This window comes from Pectinophora gossypiella, chromosome 15 (genome assembly GCF_024362695.1).
Source record: "Pectinophora gossypiella chromosome 15, ilPecGoss1.1, whole genome shotgun sequence".
Taxonomy (NCBI): Eukaryota; Metazoa; Arthropoda; class Insecta; order Lepidoptera; family Gelechiidae; genus Pectinophora; species Pectinophora gossypiella.
The window spans coordinates 195,187-211,033 of NC_065418.1; the positions used below are offsets into that span (position 1 = coordinate 195,187).

A 15,847-nucleotide genomic window follows, 5' to 3' on the forward strand; every position below is an offset into this window, starting at 1 on the left:
TAATTTGTTAATGTTTTCGTATAAATAGTTTGTAGTAACATTATTATTGTAATATTTAGAATTTAATTTATTATTATAATGATCACAATGATTTCCGTTTGGTAATTTTCTTGACTTAAAAGTTTAATCGTTATCTACTTCTACTACCAAACAAATGTAACTTCTATTTTTTTGAAAATTGTGTAGAAATGATGAAAAGAGTACAATTACTTATTTAGGACTGATTTTATAGATGTAAATAAAAAGTTACCAAAATTTATGTTATTATTTACCCTATTCTTTGGAATAAGTAAGTGCAGGTAGCAATACTTATAAGATTTGTTTTGCGGATGAAGGATAACAGGATTACAAAAGCAGTATATAAAGCGAAGGTTGGTGGTAGGGCTGGCAGAGGAACACCTAGAAGGACAAATTGGAGATGTTCTTAGGGAGGGTGAACCGATGTGCCTGTATGAAACTATTGAAGAATGTGGATGCAGCAAGAGAAGTGTGTCAGGATCGAAGCAAATAGAATTCCAGTCTGCTTACCCCGGTGTCAAAGATGCGTGAGTTTATGTATGTATGTAAAGATTTGTTTAGACTAGTGAAACCAACTTTTGTATAACAATATTTATTTTGTCACATTCGCTTATAAGCAAGGCGTAGTAGTGGAGACATTTTTGTATATTATAAATACGTATTAAATACATTGTGAAAATATAGCTTTGCGTCGCGGAATGTTAAATTATAATAAATATAATTATCTACCTAACAGTGCTTCCATATGGTTATATAAACAGATATATCTTGTGGAATAGATGGAAAGTACCTTTGGCCCCGGCACTTTAGGCACTGTTATAAAATTTCTATAACCTCCGTGTGGGAGCAACATAATCAATTCGCGTAAATTAAAACAGATCTTCCATTTACATTAATTACTTAACAAAAAAAAATACAGCAACCAACTTGAAGATTATGAGACTAATGCGAAATAATAATACTTACACTTAATATTACCTTAAATTAAACAAAAAACAATTATGTGACCTTGATAAGTTGGTATTTTTAACACATCTAATTATTTAACGGATAGAAGGTAGGTAGGTAGTAAAATTGGGATTTCCTGTTTGTGCAAAAAGTATTTGTAATGTTATGTAGTTTCCATTTAGTATTTTTTTACTTAAAACAATAAATTGGTATCGAATTTGTACGAAAACGTACAACAAAAGAAAATGCTTAACCTGTTTTCTGCAAGATATACCCAAAAATAAATAATAACATTTTTTAAATTTGTTTTTGACCTAGTAACTACCTTAATGTTTAATGCGGAGAACAACGACAAAAATAGACAGATATGGGCCCCGACTTAATCTCAAAATTACAAAAAAAATTGGCCTTGTTTCTGAATAGTTTAATATTACATTTCTATTTTTTATACAAAATCCGCTATTTGTAGTCACTGTTTCAATGTAGGATTATTGTTACCATGCCTATTCGGGGGCATATAAACTAGACGGCACTTTTAGAGCACTTCACCTACAATACGTGCAAGAAGAGATAGTTTTAGTCCTGTCAAATTAAGTTGGTGGTTGCCTGAATCGGCACCAATGTATATCTACTATTGCTTTATTTTAATTTTCAATGTATATTGCACGTTAACATGTTAAAATGTATTATATATAGCTACAATTCTAATATAAGTATACAGTAGGGCTAACATGCGCAACATGATAAAATTTTGTCACGGTCATTTTATCGATTCTGACGATATAATCGTCGTTTTGTCGATTGGTGCTAATATGTGAACCCAAATAAGTCATGTCGTTCTGTCCAAATACGAACAAAATCACGTGCCACGCATGTTAGAGAAAAAACAAACTTATCGATTTCGACATGATTTATTGAATCGATCGATAATGTTATCATGTTGCGCATATTAGCCACATATATGAATTAACCACAAAATAAAATATGAATAACTTACGCCTTTGGGAACTTCTAATATAATATCAAATCAAATTCATTTTACGTTTTTAAAATCGAATCCAAATTACTTACTGTTACGTCAAAAATGTATACCATACAGTAACAAACATATACACGTAATCTATCTTACTTCTACCGGTGGGTCGCGCGGCGAAATAGTATCGAATGGTATAAGGACGAACCGGTCACAAATGCGATGGCATAACTGCAAAGGTAACCCTTAACATCTTCAAGGACAGAACGTCTAATGACGTTCCGATTCCAAGGTATCATACTATCTATTACGAACCATCAATGACCCATGGTCTCTGCCCGTGAAAGGGTTAAGAGCGGTATTTTCTGTTTAATAGTACGCTCGGTGACCTAACATAAGCAACTACAGTGCCCGAAAGTCTATACTGCATTTATGTTATGTTAGCTATACTAACTGTAGTAATAACCGCATCTCAGACAGTAAAATCAGCAAGTGTTTATATATCGACATATGTGCCAATTCGGGCGGACACAAACTTAAACTAGCGCCGTCCTTCACTTACAATAAGTGCAAGAAAGAGACGGAGCTACTTTCTGTTTATTAGGTGATATTGCCCGAATAGGCAGTTTGTCTATGGCACGAACGAATTTTGTACAGGACAATCCATCTTGAAAAGGTTAAGGTATACAAGCGGTTACGCTACCGTCATCATACCGGTATAAAATTACGGTACCGATATGAAATCGGTAACCTGAACCCCCGCGATAGACAACATCCTTACTATTTCACCCGGACGTATAGTAACCACCATTTAAATGCTCTTAAACCTAAACATACCCCATGACATATCAGTACGAGTTATAGCACGTATAACATCAAAATAGGTAATATTCAAATACTATTAAGTATTTCTAGTGATTTCTTGTGTAATTTGCTGCGTATTACCTTAGTAATGTGTAAATCCTGGCACGCTCGATTAATGAGGTTTTTATCTAAAAGTAATACTATTCTTTTAGTAGCGTGCAGTTGCACACTTACACAGCCGTCAATGCGATACGTTTCTATATCGATATTCGAGTAGACGCTAAAAGTATTCGAATAATCGCCAATGAACATTAGTTCAGCCGTTTAAACTGACTATAATATACACTGGCGCGTCAATATTTAGCGTTATGTCTAGACATATGTAATGCTTTAACGACGCTAGATATTTACAGGACTATGTTGTCAACAAAACTGCCCTAAACGTCCTGACAAACAGATCATTTTTGTACGAATGCACTTAATAAAGTACTTTGAAAGTGCATTCGTATAAAAATGATAATATATTTTTAGGCATTACTTGATTCCTAGAGACAACACACACATTGTTAGTATGTAATATAAATTGTAGGAACTGAATGCCTAGCTGACCATGTTATACGACACATACCCAGACATTGGTGCTGATACCCGCGGGTACATTCTGATTTTGTTTACGTTATACCTGTTGTCTTATCCGACGAAAAGGAAAGAGATTATGATGGAAATCAAGTTGAAAAAAAAGCACATGCAAAACGGGGACATACCAGTCAACTATTTGACTTGTCCGGGTTATTGTTTCATTCACTCATTTATTTTAAAATTAACAGCTATCAATCATTCGTTCCTTTCCTTTTCGGCGGATAAGAAAAGACAGGTACAACTTAAAATAAAATTAGGAGGTGTCTGCCGGAATCAGTACCATTATCCTATTAAACAATACACTTTGGTTTTCAGAATTATCCATAATGATGGACCAATAAATGGACGATGGGCTGGACACCTTCACCATACTGGTTATATTACATTCATCTTAAAACTGTATAAGTGGTTGTAAGGCGCCTTCTGAATACTAGTAACCCTGCTCGTCTCTTGAGAAAACACGGGCATTATTTTATGTAGGTACGTAATCATCCTTCAGCATTCTAAAGCCGAGTGTGGTTAGTCATTGTAAATATCACACATTCAAATTTTATAAAACGTAGGCATTTCACATAGATTCCAATCATTATAATGCTAGTGATATTCGTATAAAGGTACCAAGTCATCTAATTCGATACAAAAAGTACTCTATCTATCATGTGATGACCACAACTGTCCACGACACATGTAACGCCAGTTGCAGATCGAGCACCATTCGCACTGCCGACGCATTTTCTCGTAGTTGTGTGTTCACCTCAAAAGCAATGTTGTCATTAGACATTTGCCTATACTTGCGCAATATCAAATAGCAATATTGCTTTTTAGATGAATTACACATCGTCGCCTTATAGCAGACACCATGTAAACGCCTTTTTAAATCACCTTCTGGGGGTTAAAAAGGGCACATCGAAGCAATTCATCTAAAAAAGCAATATTCCAATTTGACATTTCTTTGCATTGCGCACTTGCTTTTGTATGCGCAAATGTCAAATTGCAATATTGCTTTTTGGGTGAATTGCTTCGATGTGGCTTTTTCAACCTCCCTGATGCGATTTTCTTAAACAGGACTTTGATTTCATTCAATTAATTAAATTCCGGAAACTGCGACAACAAATCCACATCATGTGATCTTTAAAGAGACGCTTATGTGGTTTTCTCTCTAAGACGACGATATAATTATAGACAAAATTTACTTTTTGTGTGGAATTTGATTTATGAGCATTTAATACGCGACGGCACAGAACGACAGTACGTTCTCAAAGTCCAGCTTCGACGTACAACCTTCCACTTGTCTGCAACAAAAAGATAAAATATTTATTTGGATGTCTAACGCGAACAAATACTAATAAAAAATACTTCAGGCATGCAACTGTCACGCAAAATGCACTCAAACCAAAAGTATGATTCGTGTACGAATAAAAAAACGATATTAAAATGGAGGAATGCTCATTTGTTAAATGATAAGGAAAACCATTGCCTCTGACAGGTCCAGTTTTGTACAGAAGCGGCTTCCCATTTCAAGGAGAAAGTAGGTACAATTTACATGCCTCCTACAATTATATATTATATTAATATTTAAAAAGGAATGCATTTTTTTGTATGCAAGCTTTGGTTAGAAGCCATTTATTTTATCGTTTGTTTATTGTAACGGGTTAGTGTCAGCGTAGCGTATAGTGTGTCGATGAGTAGTGCACGGTCATAGCGGATGGTAGGTAATACAAAATATAGCTGTTCTCACAGAATACCTACAATGTTTTAGCTATTCAATGAGAGACTTTCCCGGCTTCGTTCCTCAAAAATAATATAGATGGCGCTGTAAAGATTTTCCCCCGTTTAACCTTCCAATTTCATGGATAACAGACATAATACATCTTTTATCTTCGTTGTTGGGCGAGGAGCTCGGTGGCGCAGCGGAAAACGCGCTCGGTCTGCGATTATTGAAGTTAAGCAACTTTCGCAAAGGCCGGTCATAGGATGGACCACAAAAAAAAAGTTTTCATCTCGAGCTCCTCCGTGCTTCGGAAGGCACGTTAAGCAGTTGGTTCCGGCTGCATTAGCAGTCGTTAACCATCAATCCGCACTGGGCCCGCGTGATGGTTTAAGGCCCGATCTCCCTATCCATCCATAGGGAAGGCCCGTGCCCCAGCAGTGGGGACGTTAAAGGGCTGATGATGATGATAATGATGATCTTTGTTTTGGGTATAAATAATGACCTTTTTCATTACACCCAAGGACAATTACATCTTCCACCCATTATTATTCTGATCAAAATAAAAAGAAGCAATATAGGTAGCAACATAATTCTATACACAATTATTTTTATAAGTGCTTCTGCCATTGCGTTATATTTTTGAATTAAATCAAGACAGCGCCATCTATATAATTTATTGGGGAACGTAGTTTGGAAAAAAGTCCCTCATTTCTCATCAACTCATAGAGTAGTCGACAAGTAACGAAAACTGTATAATTCTTTCCAAATAAGACAAATTCATAATGAAATGGAAAAATGAAACAGTTGCAGCTCCAGCCATCTGATATCAGGGAGAGACATGGCGGGAGGAAGTCGTGACGCCAAAATTTTTCTAGAACATTTACATTTATATGGTTAATAAGATACTAAAAAAAATTGTCACATGAGTAGATCGATGCAATATAGCAGCAAACTACGGTATCGTTCCTCCACCGACTACCACATTGCAATGAAAGAGCGTAAAAATTATGAGTCGTTAAATTAAGAGTAGATGAATACAGAAATAAATAAACCTAAATATAAATAGAAAATAATGGTGTGTATCCCCGTGTCCTTGTGCGTCCCCGTGTCTGTGTGTGTCCCCGTGTCCGTGTGTGTCCCCGTGTCCGTGGGTGTCTCTGTGTCCATGTGTGTCCGTGTGTCCCCGTGTCCGTGGGTGTCTCCGTGTTCGTGTGTGTCCCCGTGCCCTTGTGTGTCCCCGTGCCCTTGTGTGTCCCCGTGTCCTTGTGTCCCCGTGTCCTTGTGTCCCCCCGTGTCCTTGTCCCCCCCCCTGTGTGGGTGTGTGTCGCCCTCGCTCGCTCAGCTCGCACGCCTACCTACAGTGACCTACGCCTCGGGGTCGCGGCGCATGAGTTCAAGGTCGGCCGTGACCATGTCCTGCACCAGCTGCGCGAAGGGCACGCGCGGCGCCCAGCCCAGCTTCCGCTTCGCCTTGGACGGGTCGCCCAGCAGCAGGTCCTGGACAATACACGTACATACAAGGAAAATATCCAAGTAATGAAGTTCAAAAATTGCCAAATAAGGGAAATAAATTCGTGTAAAAACCGGTTTCGGCATATTTATAGGGAGAGGTGTTTTAACCTCGTAACCGGGTGCCTTTTTAATCCCATTGTGTAACTATTGCGGGAACATACCACTTCAGTGGGGCGGAAGTACTTGGGGTTGACCTTGACGAGCAGCGCCCCGCTGGCGGCGTCGTGTCCGCGCTCGGTGGCGCCGGCGCCGCGCCACGCCAGGCTGCGGCCCACGCACGCGAACGCCATCTCCACGAACTCGCGCACGCTGTGCGTCTCGCCCGTCGCCACCACGAAGTCCTCCGGCTCGTCCTGCTGCAGCATCAGCCACATCGCCTGCCGGCCACAACGATAACGAACAAATTAGTAAACAAGCAGGTAATCAACTCTCCTAGTGCCACCTCTATTGTTAAAATTTGATTAGTGGTTTAAAAGTTAGGTCGTACATACATACATACATGCCTACTTTTATTATACATTGACAATAATAAGAAGAATCTTTATTTCAATTTAATAATACTGCATATAGGAACACTTTTCGCCTCATACCGATACGAGTTTGATTACCCCACCTCCGATTTGAGTACCTACTACAGACCGTAAGAAGTATAGAGTAAGGGGGCACGCGCGGACTGTGTCTCGCTCGCACGCACTGATAAGGCGGTCACACAGTTGTGTGTGAACAATGTTTGGGTATGGTATGTCCGGAATATATTGTGTACTTGATATCATTATAGTATTACAGTATATCAGTGTAGTAGTGGGGCCGTGGTAGCTCAGTTGGCAGAACGCTTGCATCTCACTTTGAAGTAGCGAGTTCGAATCCAGCACAGGCCTGAGCTAATGATTGTCGAATTTGTTTTCGAATTCATGTTGGGATCATAAATGATTATCACGTGCTCAGCGGTGAAGAAAAACATCGTGAGGAAACCTACATTCCCGAAAAACGCATTTTCGGAGGTATGTGACCTAACCTGTATTGGGCTGGTTTTCCCTTCGCGGGTTGGAAGGTCAGACAAGCAGTCGCTTCTATAAAAACCGGACCTGTGAAAACTTCAGGTTAGGTAAGCGGACCCTGTGAAAAACGGGATAATGCTAGGGGGATGATGATGTGAGTACAGCATTAGTGACCTCGACGTAGTCCTTGGCGTGCCCCCAGTCGCGCTTGCTGTCGAGGTTGCCCAGCTCGAGGCAGGGCAGCAGCCCCAGCGTGATCTTGGCGACGCCGCGCGTGATCTTGCGCGTGACGAAGTTCTCCCCGCGGCGCGGCGACTCGTGGTTGAACAGCAGCCCGTTGCACGCGAACATCTTGTACGCCTCCCTGTAGTTCACCACTATCCAGTACCCGTACAGCTTCGCGCACGCTGCAACACACATATATTTCTAAATTCCCTTTAAAAAAAAATGGTAACATAGTAAAAAAAAGTATAGGTTCCTAATTAATTATTATTAAGATGCAACCCTTTCTTTGTTTGTAAAAGTTCATTATTCACATATTATAATCAGTATATGTCGAGACATTGTAAGCGAAATAACAATCTTAGATAACATAACATTTCATCGGCGGCTATCGCCTTTTAGAAACGATATAAGAAGAAAAATTTTATATTTGTATTTACTAGCAAATGTTTATTAAACAAACCTTAAGTATAACTATGCTAACATTGGAAAGTAACATTTACATCAAATCCATCAAAACCCTGGTGTATAACACTGAATATTGAGCCGCCAAAGGCCCCTGACATGACTCATGTAACGACTACTCACATCAGTAAGCGCCATCGACTCGCAAAGAAGAAGAAGTAAGTAGTAACCGGGACCAACGGCTTAACGTGCCTTCCGAAGCACGGATCATCTTACTTTCACACAATCAGGTGACCAGCTTGTAATATCCTAGCCAAACTAGGGATCCCAAAGCGATATTTGTAAATATGTCCCCATCGGGTTCGAACCCGTGACCTTCGGATTGTGAGCTCAACGCTCAACCACTAGACCACAGAGACCGTCATAATATGATAACTGTACTCGACAAGCTCTTATACAGAGTGTATATTAGTAAATATGAAACTAACACACTTATATACAAACTATATACAGTCATGAGCAATATAATGTACCCACTTTAGGACTCTGTCGCACTAACATATTTGACATTTAGTGAGACTTACAGTTTAAGTTGTCAAAAAAGTTAATGTGACATGGTACCAAAGTGCATACATGTTAATGCTCGTGACCGTACTAAGTGCGTACGCCTGCTATGTTGGACTGGGAGTGACCAAAAAAAAACATAGAACTCATTCTGATGCTCATCTTCCCGGACGAGTAAAAACCTGAAGGATTGTGGCCTTTGTCACGGGATGGGCCATATGGGCGATGGCCCTACGCTTCATCACATCCATTTTCGACTTCGTAACAAATTAACTGCTTTCTTGTCGTAATTTGCGGTTCTGCCTACCCCAATAATGATCACTTACCGTAGGGTGAGCGCGGGTAGAAGGGTGTGTTCTCGTTCTGGGGTACTTCCTGCACCTTTAAATCAAATATATTTCATTGCATAAATACATACATCAAAAGCTACATGTTGTAAAATTATCGATCGATTTTGCTAATTTATTTTTACTGTGTTCGCAATTGTCAGGACAAGGCTTGTATAAAATAAATTGTGGGGCGACCTTTTTGGCATAACATTATTTTGCATGCTCACGTCTAGCCGAAATCAGTTTTAGCATAAATTCTGTTAGCTTGAATAGGTAATTACGGTTAGTTTTTCATTGCGTCATTTTTTAGCTACACGAATGCTTCCTATTCTTCTGCTTCTTTTCTTATCGTCTGGGTTGTGAGGTGGAATACCAACGTCAACAACCCTGGTGTCAGGGTTATTACTGAGCCGCCAAAGGCCCCTGACATGGCTTCCTATTTATTTCCGTTCACCGGTACCTACTATAGAGTATGAAGCTAGTGGCATAGAATAAGCAACTCTCCGCTTCCCACCAGCGGCTGAGCTAGGCCTACCTCACCCCGCCTCGGTCTTACTGTAGTCTTCAATCGTATGGGCGTCAGACATCGCACACACAGTTGTGCGTGTACGACAACGTCAATGTGTAGTGTCTGTGTAAGGCTAGATGTTTTGTATAAAGTGTCCGGGGTGTGGTGGTGTACCTTCCCGTAGAGCTCGGAGGTGGAGGCCTGGTAGATGCGCGTGTGCCTCTCGAGCCCGGCCACGCGCACGGCCTCCAGCAGCCGCAGCGTGCCCAGCGCGTCCACCTGCGCCGTGTACTCGCTCAGCTCGAACGACACCTTCACGTGCGACTGCGCACCCAGGTTGTAGATCTCGCGCGGCCGCGTCTGAACAACACATTGGAAAACGAAAACGTTAAAAACGGCGGAACTATTTCATAGAAACAGTTTATTCACCTTACTAGAAAAACTTTCAAAAAAAATTTACGACTTTTGGTTTTTTAATACAAGTTTAGTTACCTAAAAAAATGATACTGGCGATACGACAGTGCGAACCGGCGTGCGTGTATGAATCGATTGATGGGTGTGGAGGAAGCAAGGGAGGTGTGTCAGGAACCAAGTAAATGTAGTTCCATAGTCTCTGCTTACCCCGACGGGAAAGAGGCGTGAGTATATGTATATATGTGTTTACATACATAAACTCACATTTAGTCATTTATTTCAGTATCCAACTATACCAAAAAGTAGACCAACAATGTTAAATCGGGGTATTTAATTGAGTACTTCCTCGTCGAATACACACTCCATCATAATATATTTTATAGTAGATACCTACCGACCTACATATGTAAATAATAAAAAAAAAACATTTAATAAGTCACTCGTGTTGGTTTATACGTTCTAATTCTGTGTGTAAACATCATACATAACTAGAAATCACCTTAAATCAACCAGAAATCGCCCTGTCCTGTTTAGACCCTCACCTCACCTCAGGTTTGCATGTTGTTTATTTTTTATACGCAAACCCCCAGTGGAGCAGTGTGGTCGACGATGCTCCCTCCGGTTGATTGAGGGTTGGCCTGTGCCCAGCAGTGGGACGTATATAGGTTGTTTATGTTATATATGTACTCAGCGTTCTCTGTGGCAGGCAATGCAGTTGAAGTGTGTACTTATATATTACTTAAATATAATCGTATTCTAATTATCAATGTATCTTCGAATGATATGTTTCAGTAAGCGTAATAAACTATTATCATCACTAATTTAAGAGCCACCCTCTTGTCGGTGTAGCATTCTCCATTCTTCTCTATCAAAGACCAATTCCTTCACTTCCTTATAAGACACGACGTTCGCCTTCTCTTTAATCTGTTCCATGTAAGCTCTTCTTGGTCTTCCCCTTCCTCTCTTTTCTTGTACCTTCCCTTCTATGATGTTTTTAATAAATTCGTCGTGTCTTATTAAGTGTCCAATCATCTTGCCTCTCAATATTTGCCTGCTATTCCCTTACTCTCACTAGCACTTCCTCATTAGTAACTCTTTCAGTCTAACTTATTCTTTCCATCCTCAACATCACATTTCAAAGGCTTCGAGTCTCTCTCTGTCTTTCTGAGCTATAGCTCAATCTAAACGGTTGTTTCCATTTACGAGCCCAGAGTCTCCTCATGGGGACCCTGCCAGAATGCCATCTATATAACGCTAGTTAGGTCAACAAAAAGTGTCCAACAGTGTCACACATCAGACACCTGAACAATTACTAATAACAGTGACATAAAACTTTCATTCAACATTGAACAATATCCGGCCATCGTAATAATACTGCACACACGAGAGGTACCTGCTGGCCGCCTCTTTTATATTATCATTCTATTTATTCTTTCAAAGCCGTGGTAGCCCAGTTGGTAGAACGCTCGCCTCTCACTTTGAGGTCGCAGGTTCGAATCCACCACAGGCCTAAACCAATGTATGTCGAATTTTGTTTTCGAATTCATGTTTGGATCATAAATGATTATCACGCGCTCAGCGGTCAACGAAAACACCGTGAGGAAATCCACATTCCCGAGAAATGCATTTTGGGAGGTGTGTGACCCAACCAGTATTGGAATGGTTTTCCCTTCGCGGGTTGGAACATCAGACAGGCAGTCGCTGCTGTAAAATCTTCAGGTTAGGTAAGCGGAACCTGTGAAAAACGGGACAATGCTAGGTAGATGATGATTCAAAATTCCAATGCTTATAAAATTATTTTAATTGACACTGAAGCTATGATACTCAAGAGGGTAATCATGACTGATTTCTGCTTGCTTTAATTATTATTGAGCACTTGTTTTATTGCTCGGTGAGGCGTGGGTACTTAAGGATCTATCTATTACAACCCGAAATCGTGAGATTATGTTATGTTACGTAATTATTACTTTTTAATCATTAATAATACTGTCCTTTGTTTGGCTATCATGAATCACCTGGTTGTCCGAAAAAGTATGATGATTCCGTGCTTCGGAAGGCGTTGATTGAGGGGAGGCCTGTGCCCAGCAGTGGGACAGATAGATTCAAATTCAAATTCAAATTCATAGATTTGAAGATGAGTAGTGACGATGGGCAGGAAAAAAACAGTGGAACGAGGTAGTATGCAGTCGGCCCAGCAGTGCGTACAGTCATGAGCGATATGATGTATCCACTTTAGGACTCTGTCGCAGTTCAATTTTTCAAAAAAGTTAATGTGACATGGTACCAAAATGTATACATATTAATGCTCGTGACCGTACACCAGGGCACTGCGATCGACACATGCTTAGTACCCTACAACTGGCCGGATTTGTCCCCCTAGCAACCTTCCTATACCGGTACCGGGTCGAGCTCGCACTTGACCGAATTTATAACATGTACATGTACACTGAGGTCAGTGTACATACTATCTAGGTAGATAGGGATTACAATCAAGAGATGTTTGTAAGCTTCATAAATGTCATGTTTAAAATTGTTTGCTCAACAGACATAGGTACAGTACACCATGTCTGAAAATACCGTCACAAATACTTTTATGGCACGTTATCTGATTTTTATTATTTGCACCATATATTATACACACAGGCCTGTCATAAAACCGATCCAATAATTATGAATATGTCCTCTGCAACGTGATCAAGTGTGGAATATAGCCCTCTATGGATGTAAAACTTGGACACTGACACAGAAAGACAGAAGCCTTTGAAATGTGGTGTTGAATAATAGTTGGAACTGTTATTCTTTCCATCCTTCCTCAACTAATGAAGAAGTACGTAAGTATTACCAGTAGGTAATAGTAAAGGAAGAGACAACATTGACAGTTATTTAGGACAAAAGAGGCAAAGTGAATAGACACGTAATAAGACACGACGAATTTATTAAAAACATCATAAAAGGAAAGAGAGGAAAACCAAGATGTGCTTGCATGGAACATGTGTCTTATAAGGAAGTGAAAGAATTGGCCTTTGATAGACAAGAATGGAGAATGCTACACCGACAAGAGCGTGGCTCTTAAATTGATGATGATGAACGTGATCAAGTAAAGCCAGCGCGCAAGTTTTTATCACCACCTGCGATTTTTTTTAACGTCATTTGGCATTAACTTCTTGGCCCGATAAACGGGGAGCGCTGAGGGCTCCCACCTGGCACAAAAGACAAGAGTTATGAGGGTGCCCAGTGGCAAACCAGGGCTGTGTGAGAGGGTAATTTTCGAAATAATTAATCCAGGCTAGTGCGCCGATAACGATAACCGGTGGCGGGATCGGTATCGGGATCTTGAAGTGCTTGATGTCGCGTTCTAATTGGCTGCCTTTATGGCTAGAGTAATCGGTTCGTCACGATCGTACATTACGTCCTTCGGCCTGAAGTATGTAAGCAGCGGTACCGGGGAGGGCGCGATTGACTGATTAGCGCCGAGTGCCAAGCTGACCGTGAGCACACTTCAGTATGTATTATGGGCGTGAGATTAAAACAAGTAACATTAATATTCAATCAACCTTCTTATGAGTGTTCATGGCAAGGCTAGCGGTCGTACAAACTATACAACAACAAAGTACGGTTACTGTGGTCCAATGGTTGAGCGTTGGTCTCACGATCCGGAGGCCTTGAATTCGACTCCCGGTGGAGACATATTACAAAAATTACTATGTGAACCCTAGTTTGGTCAGGACATTACAGGCTGATCACCTGATTGTCCAAAAGTAAGATGATCCATGCTTCGGAAGGCACGTTAAGCCATTGGTTCCGGTTAGTACTTACTGGTGTAAGTATGTAGTTGTTACATGAGTCATGTCAGAGGCCTTTGGCAGCTCAATAATAACCCTGACGCCAGGGTTGATAAGATTGATTATCCACCTCATAACCCACACGATAAGAAGAAGACTAAGCAAACATACATACCTACATAAAGTAAGGCTTTTCTCAATTACAATAGTAATAGCAATCAAAACTGTAATGGTGACTTAATCCTAATTAGCAGAACTAATTACAGAATTATAATTGATTTAATTTGAAAAATAGTGGTCTTCATTTACAACGAATGCAAACCGAGATATTTTTATAACTGAAATTTACTTTTTATCTAACCTGAAGGGAAAATTCATTCATTCAAAAATATATTTCTCAGGCTTTTCATTCTACATATTTCTATATTTAATACTGTGACTCTACTATTTCCTACCTATGTGCAACAGTCAATATGGCAGGGCCAAGTAGTGTGTAAGAACATAACAAAATAGAAAAGACTGTCTGCAGGTGCGAAATAATAGAGTATTGAAGTTTGATACGAATAGTCTGAAATTTCACATCATCTTGACAGTCATGTTACACTACAATATTGTATTATAATGAGTTCAAATTTATTCTCACCTTGGTGATGATGGATATGAGGCAAGTGGTGTCAGTGAGGTCCCCATAGTGCAGGTGCATGCGGCCACCAGTGTGGGCAGCGGGTGAGCCGTACAGATGCTGGATGCGCCCGGTGTTGAATGAGGATGAACGCCGCAATATACCATGCACCTCATAACCCTTCTCTATCAGAAACTCTGCTAGATATGATCCATCCTGTAGTAATAATGTTTTGGTAATATAATTGAAATTAAAAAAACATGGGATTATGTAGCAAAATTAAGGTAACCAATTCTTTATAATCTCCATGTTTGTAATGAGAATTGTAAATCACATTTGTGTAAAATGAATGCTAAAACTATCCCAATTCGGACTATCCTAGTTGTGAGCTTATCAGATATAAAAGTACATAGATACATAATTTCACACCTGTTTCCCACCAGATTAAGAAGAATGTAAGGAATTCCAGTTGCTTCAATCCTGACATATTTTTCTTGCTCCCTTCATATTCATCAATTGTTTCATATATATCAAAAACATTATATAGCTGAGTTAGAAATTAATTTTGAATAATGTGTAGTATCTGACCTGTCCTGTGATTCCAGTGATAAGGGCCACCTTCTGCCCGCCGTTGGCGCACGACGCTTCGCCAGAGTCGCCCGACATCTTGTAAATATTTAAACTTCGAACAGCAAATTGAGCAAATCCGCCGACTACACGTCCGCAGTCACGCCGGCTTCATAAAACAAAGATAAGCTTATCAACACACCACCGTTCACTACAATACCCATATAACTCCGATATTGGTAACACTATAACTACAGTAAATAAATTACTTGGTAATGACAAACACAAATAACCTATGGAAATACCAACCAGAATAACAAGGAACAAACAATCAAACAAACAACACAACAACAGCGGCGGCCCGGAAAATTGTAATTTTTATTTGACAATTTCGAAATGTCAATGTCAAAATCAGCTTGCTTTTTTTGGAAAGTATTTTATGGATCTGGCCTAGCAGCTTATAAGCCTGTCCATTTATTGATCCATTCACGATTCATGCACGACAACGTCGATGTTCGCGTTGTCGTCAACTAATATAAAATAATAAGTGAAGAGTTGTTATGAAAAGCCATACCAAACGGCCAAAATGTGCACGATCCGTTTGCGTTGGGCGCGCTGACATAGCGAACGTGACAACGTGTACTAGCAACACGCCACGGATTGCGGCGCGGGGCGACCCGCTCGGCCAATCAATGTATTTATTACGTCGTACGTCTTTGATATATAAAATTCGTAGAATGAAATCGATTTTTATTCATACTAGATTGACAAAAAAATAGTATTTAAAATTATGTTTGACCCAGTCTAGATGGCTCTTGCCATAAATAGACT

At 40.0% G+C, this 15,847-nt stretch overlaps 1 protein-coding gene across 3 annotated transcripts; it reads right to left on the reverse strand.

Moving 5' to 3' along the window:
• Positions 1-594: 594 nt before the first annotated feature.
• Positions 595-15,666, reverse strand: LOC126373158 (GDP-mannose 4,6 dehydratase). Of its 3 annotated transcripts, none has more exons than XM_050019187.1 (9): positions 15,591-15,666; positions 15,038-15,185; positions 14,471-14,665; positions 9,806-9,991; positions 9,121-9,175; positions 7,778-8,010; positions 6,767-6,982; positions 6,463-6,590; positions 595-4,674 (listed from the first exon to the last, which is right to left on the reverse strand). In XM_050019187.1, the coding sequence occupies exons 2-9, from the start codon at positions 15,113-15,115 to the stop codon at positions 4,605-4,607; spliced, it is 1,161 nt and encodes a 386-aa protein (XP_049875144.1). In that variant the 5' UTR covers positions 15,116-15,185; positions 15,591-15,666; the 3' UTR covers positions 595-4,604. The 3 variants fall into 3 exon arrangements, with proteins under 3 accessions (XP_049875144.1, XP_049875146.1, XP_049875145.1); XM_050019189.1 differs by lacking the exon at positions 15,591-15,666 and adding an exon at positions 15,326-15,450 and having other exon boundaries at positions 6,453-6,590; XM_050019188.1 differs by lacking the exon at positions 15,591-15,666 and adding an exon at positions 15,326-15,450 and having other exon boundaries at positions 6,449-6,590.
• Positions 15,667-15,847: the final 181 nt, after the last annotated feature.

Excerpts from the sequence above, each read along its gene's own strand:
- LOC126373158 (XM_050019187.1), bottom strand. The coding sequence starts at position 15,115 with ATGTCGGGCGACTCTGGCGAAGCGTCGTGCGCCAACGGCGGGCAGAAG. Across the intron at positions 14,666-15,037 it reads TCACTGGAATCACAGGACAG|GATGGATCATATCTAGCAGA; the intron begins GTCAGATACTAC and ends TTATTACTACAG. Across the intron at positions 6,983-7,777 it reads ACGCCAAGGACTACGTCGAG|GCGATGTGGCTGATGCTGCA; the intron begins GTCACTAATGCT and ends TGTGGCCGGCAG.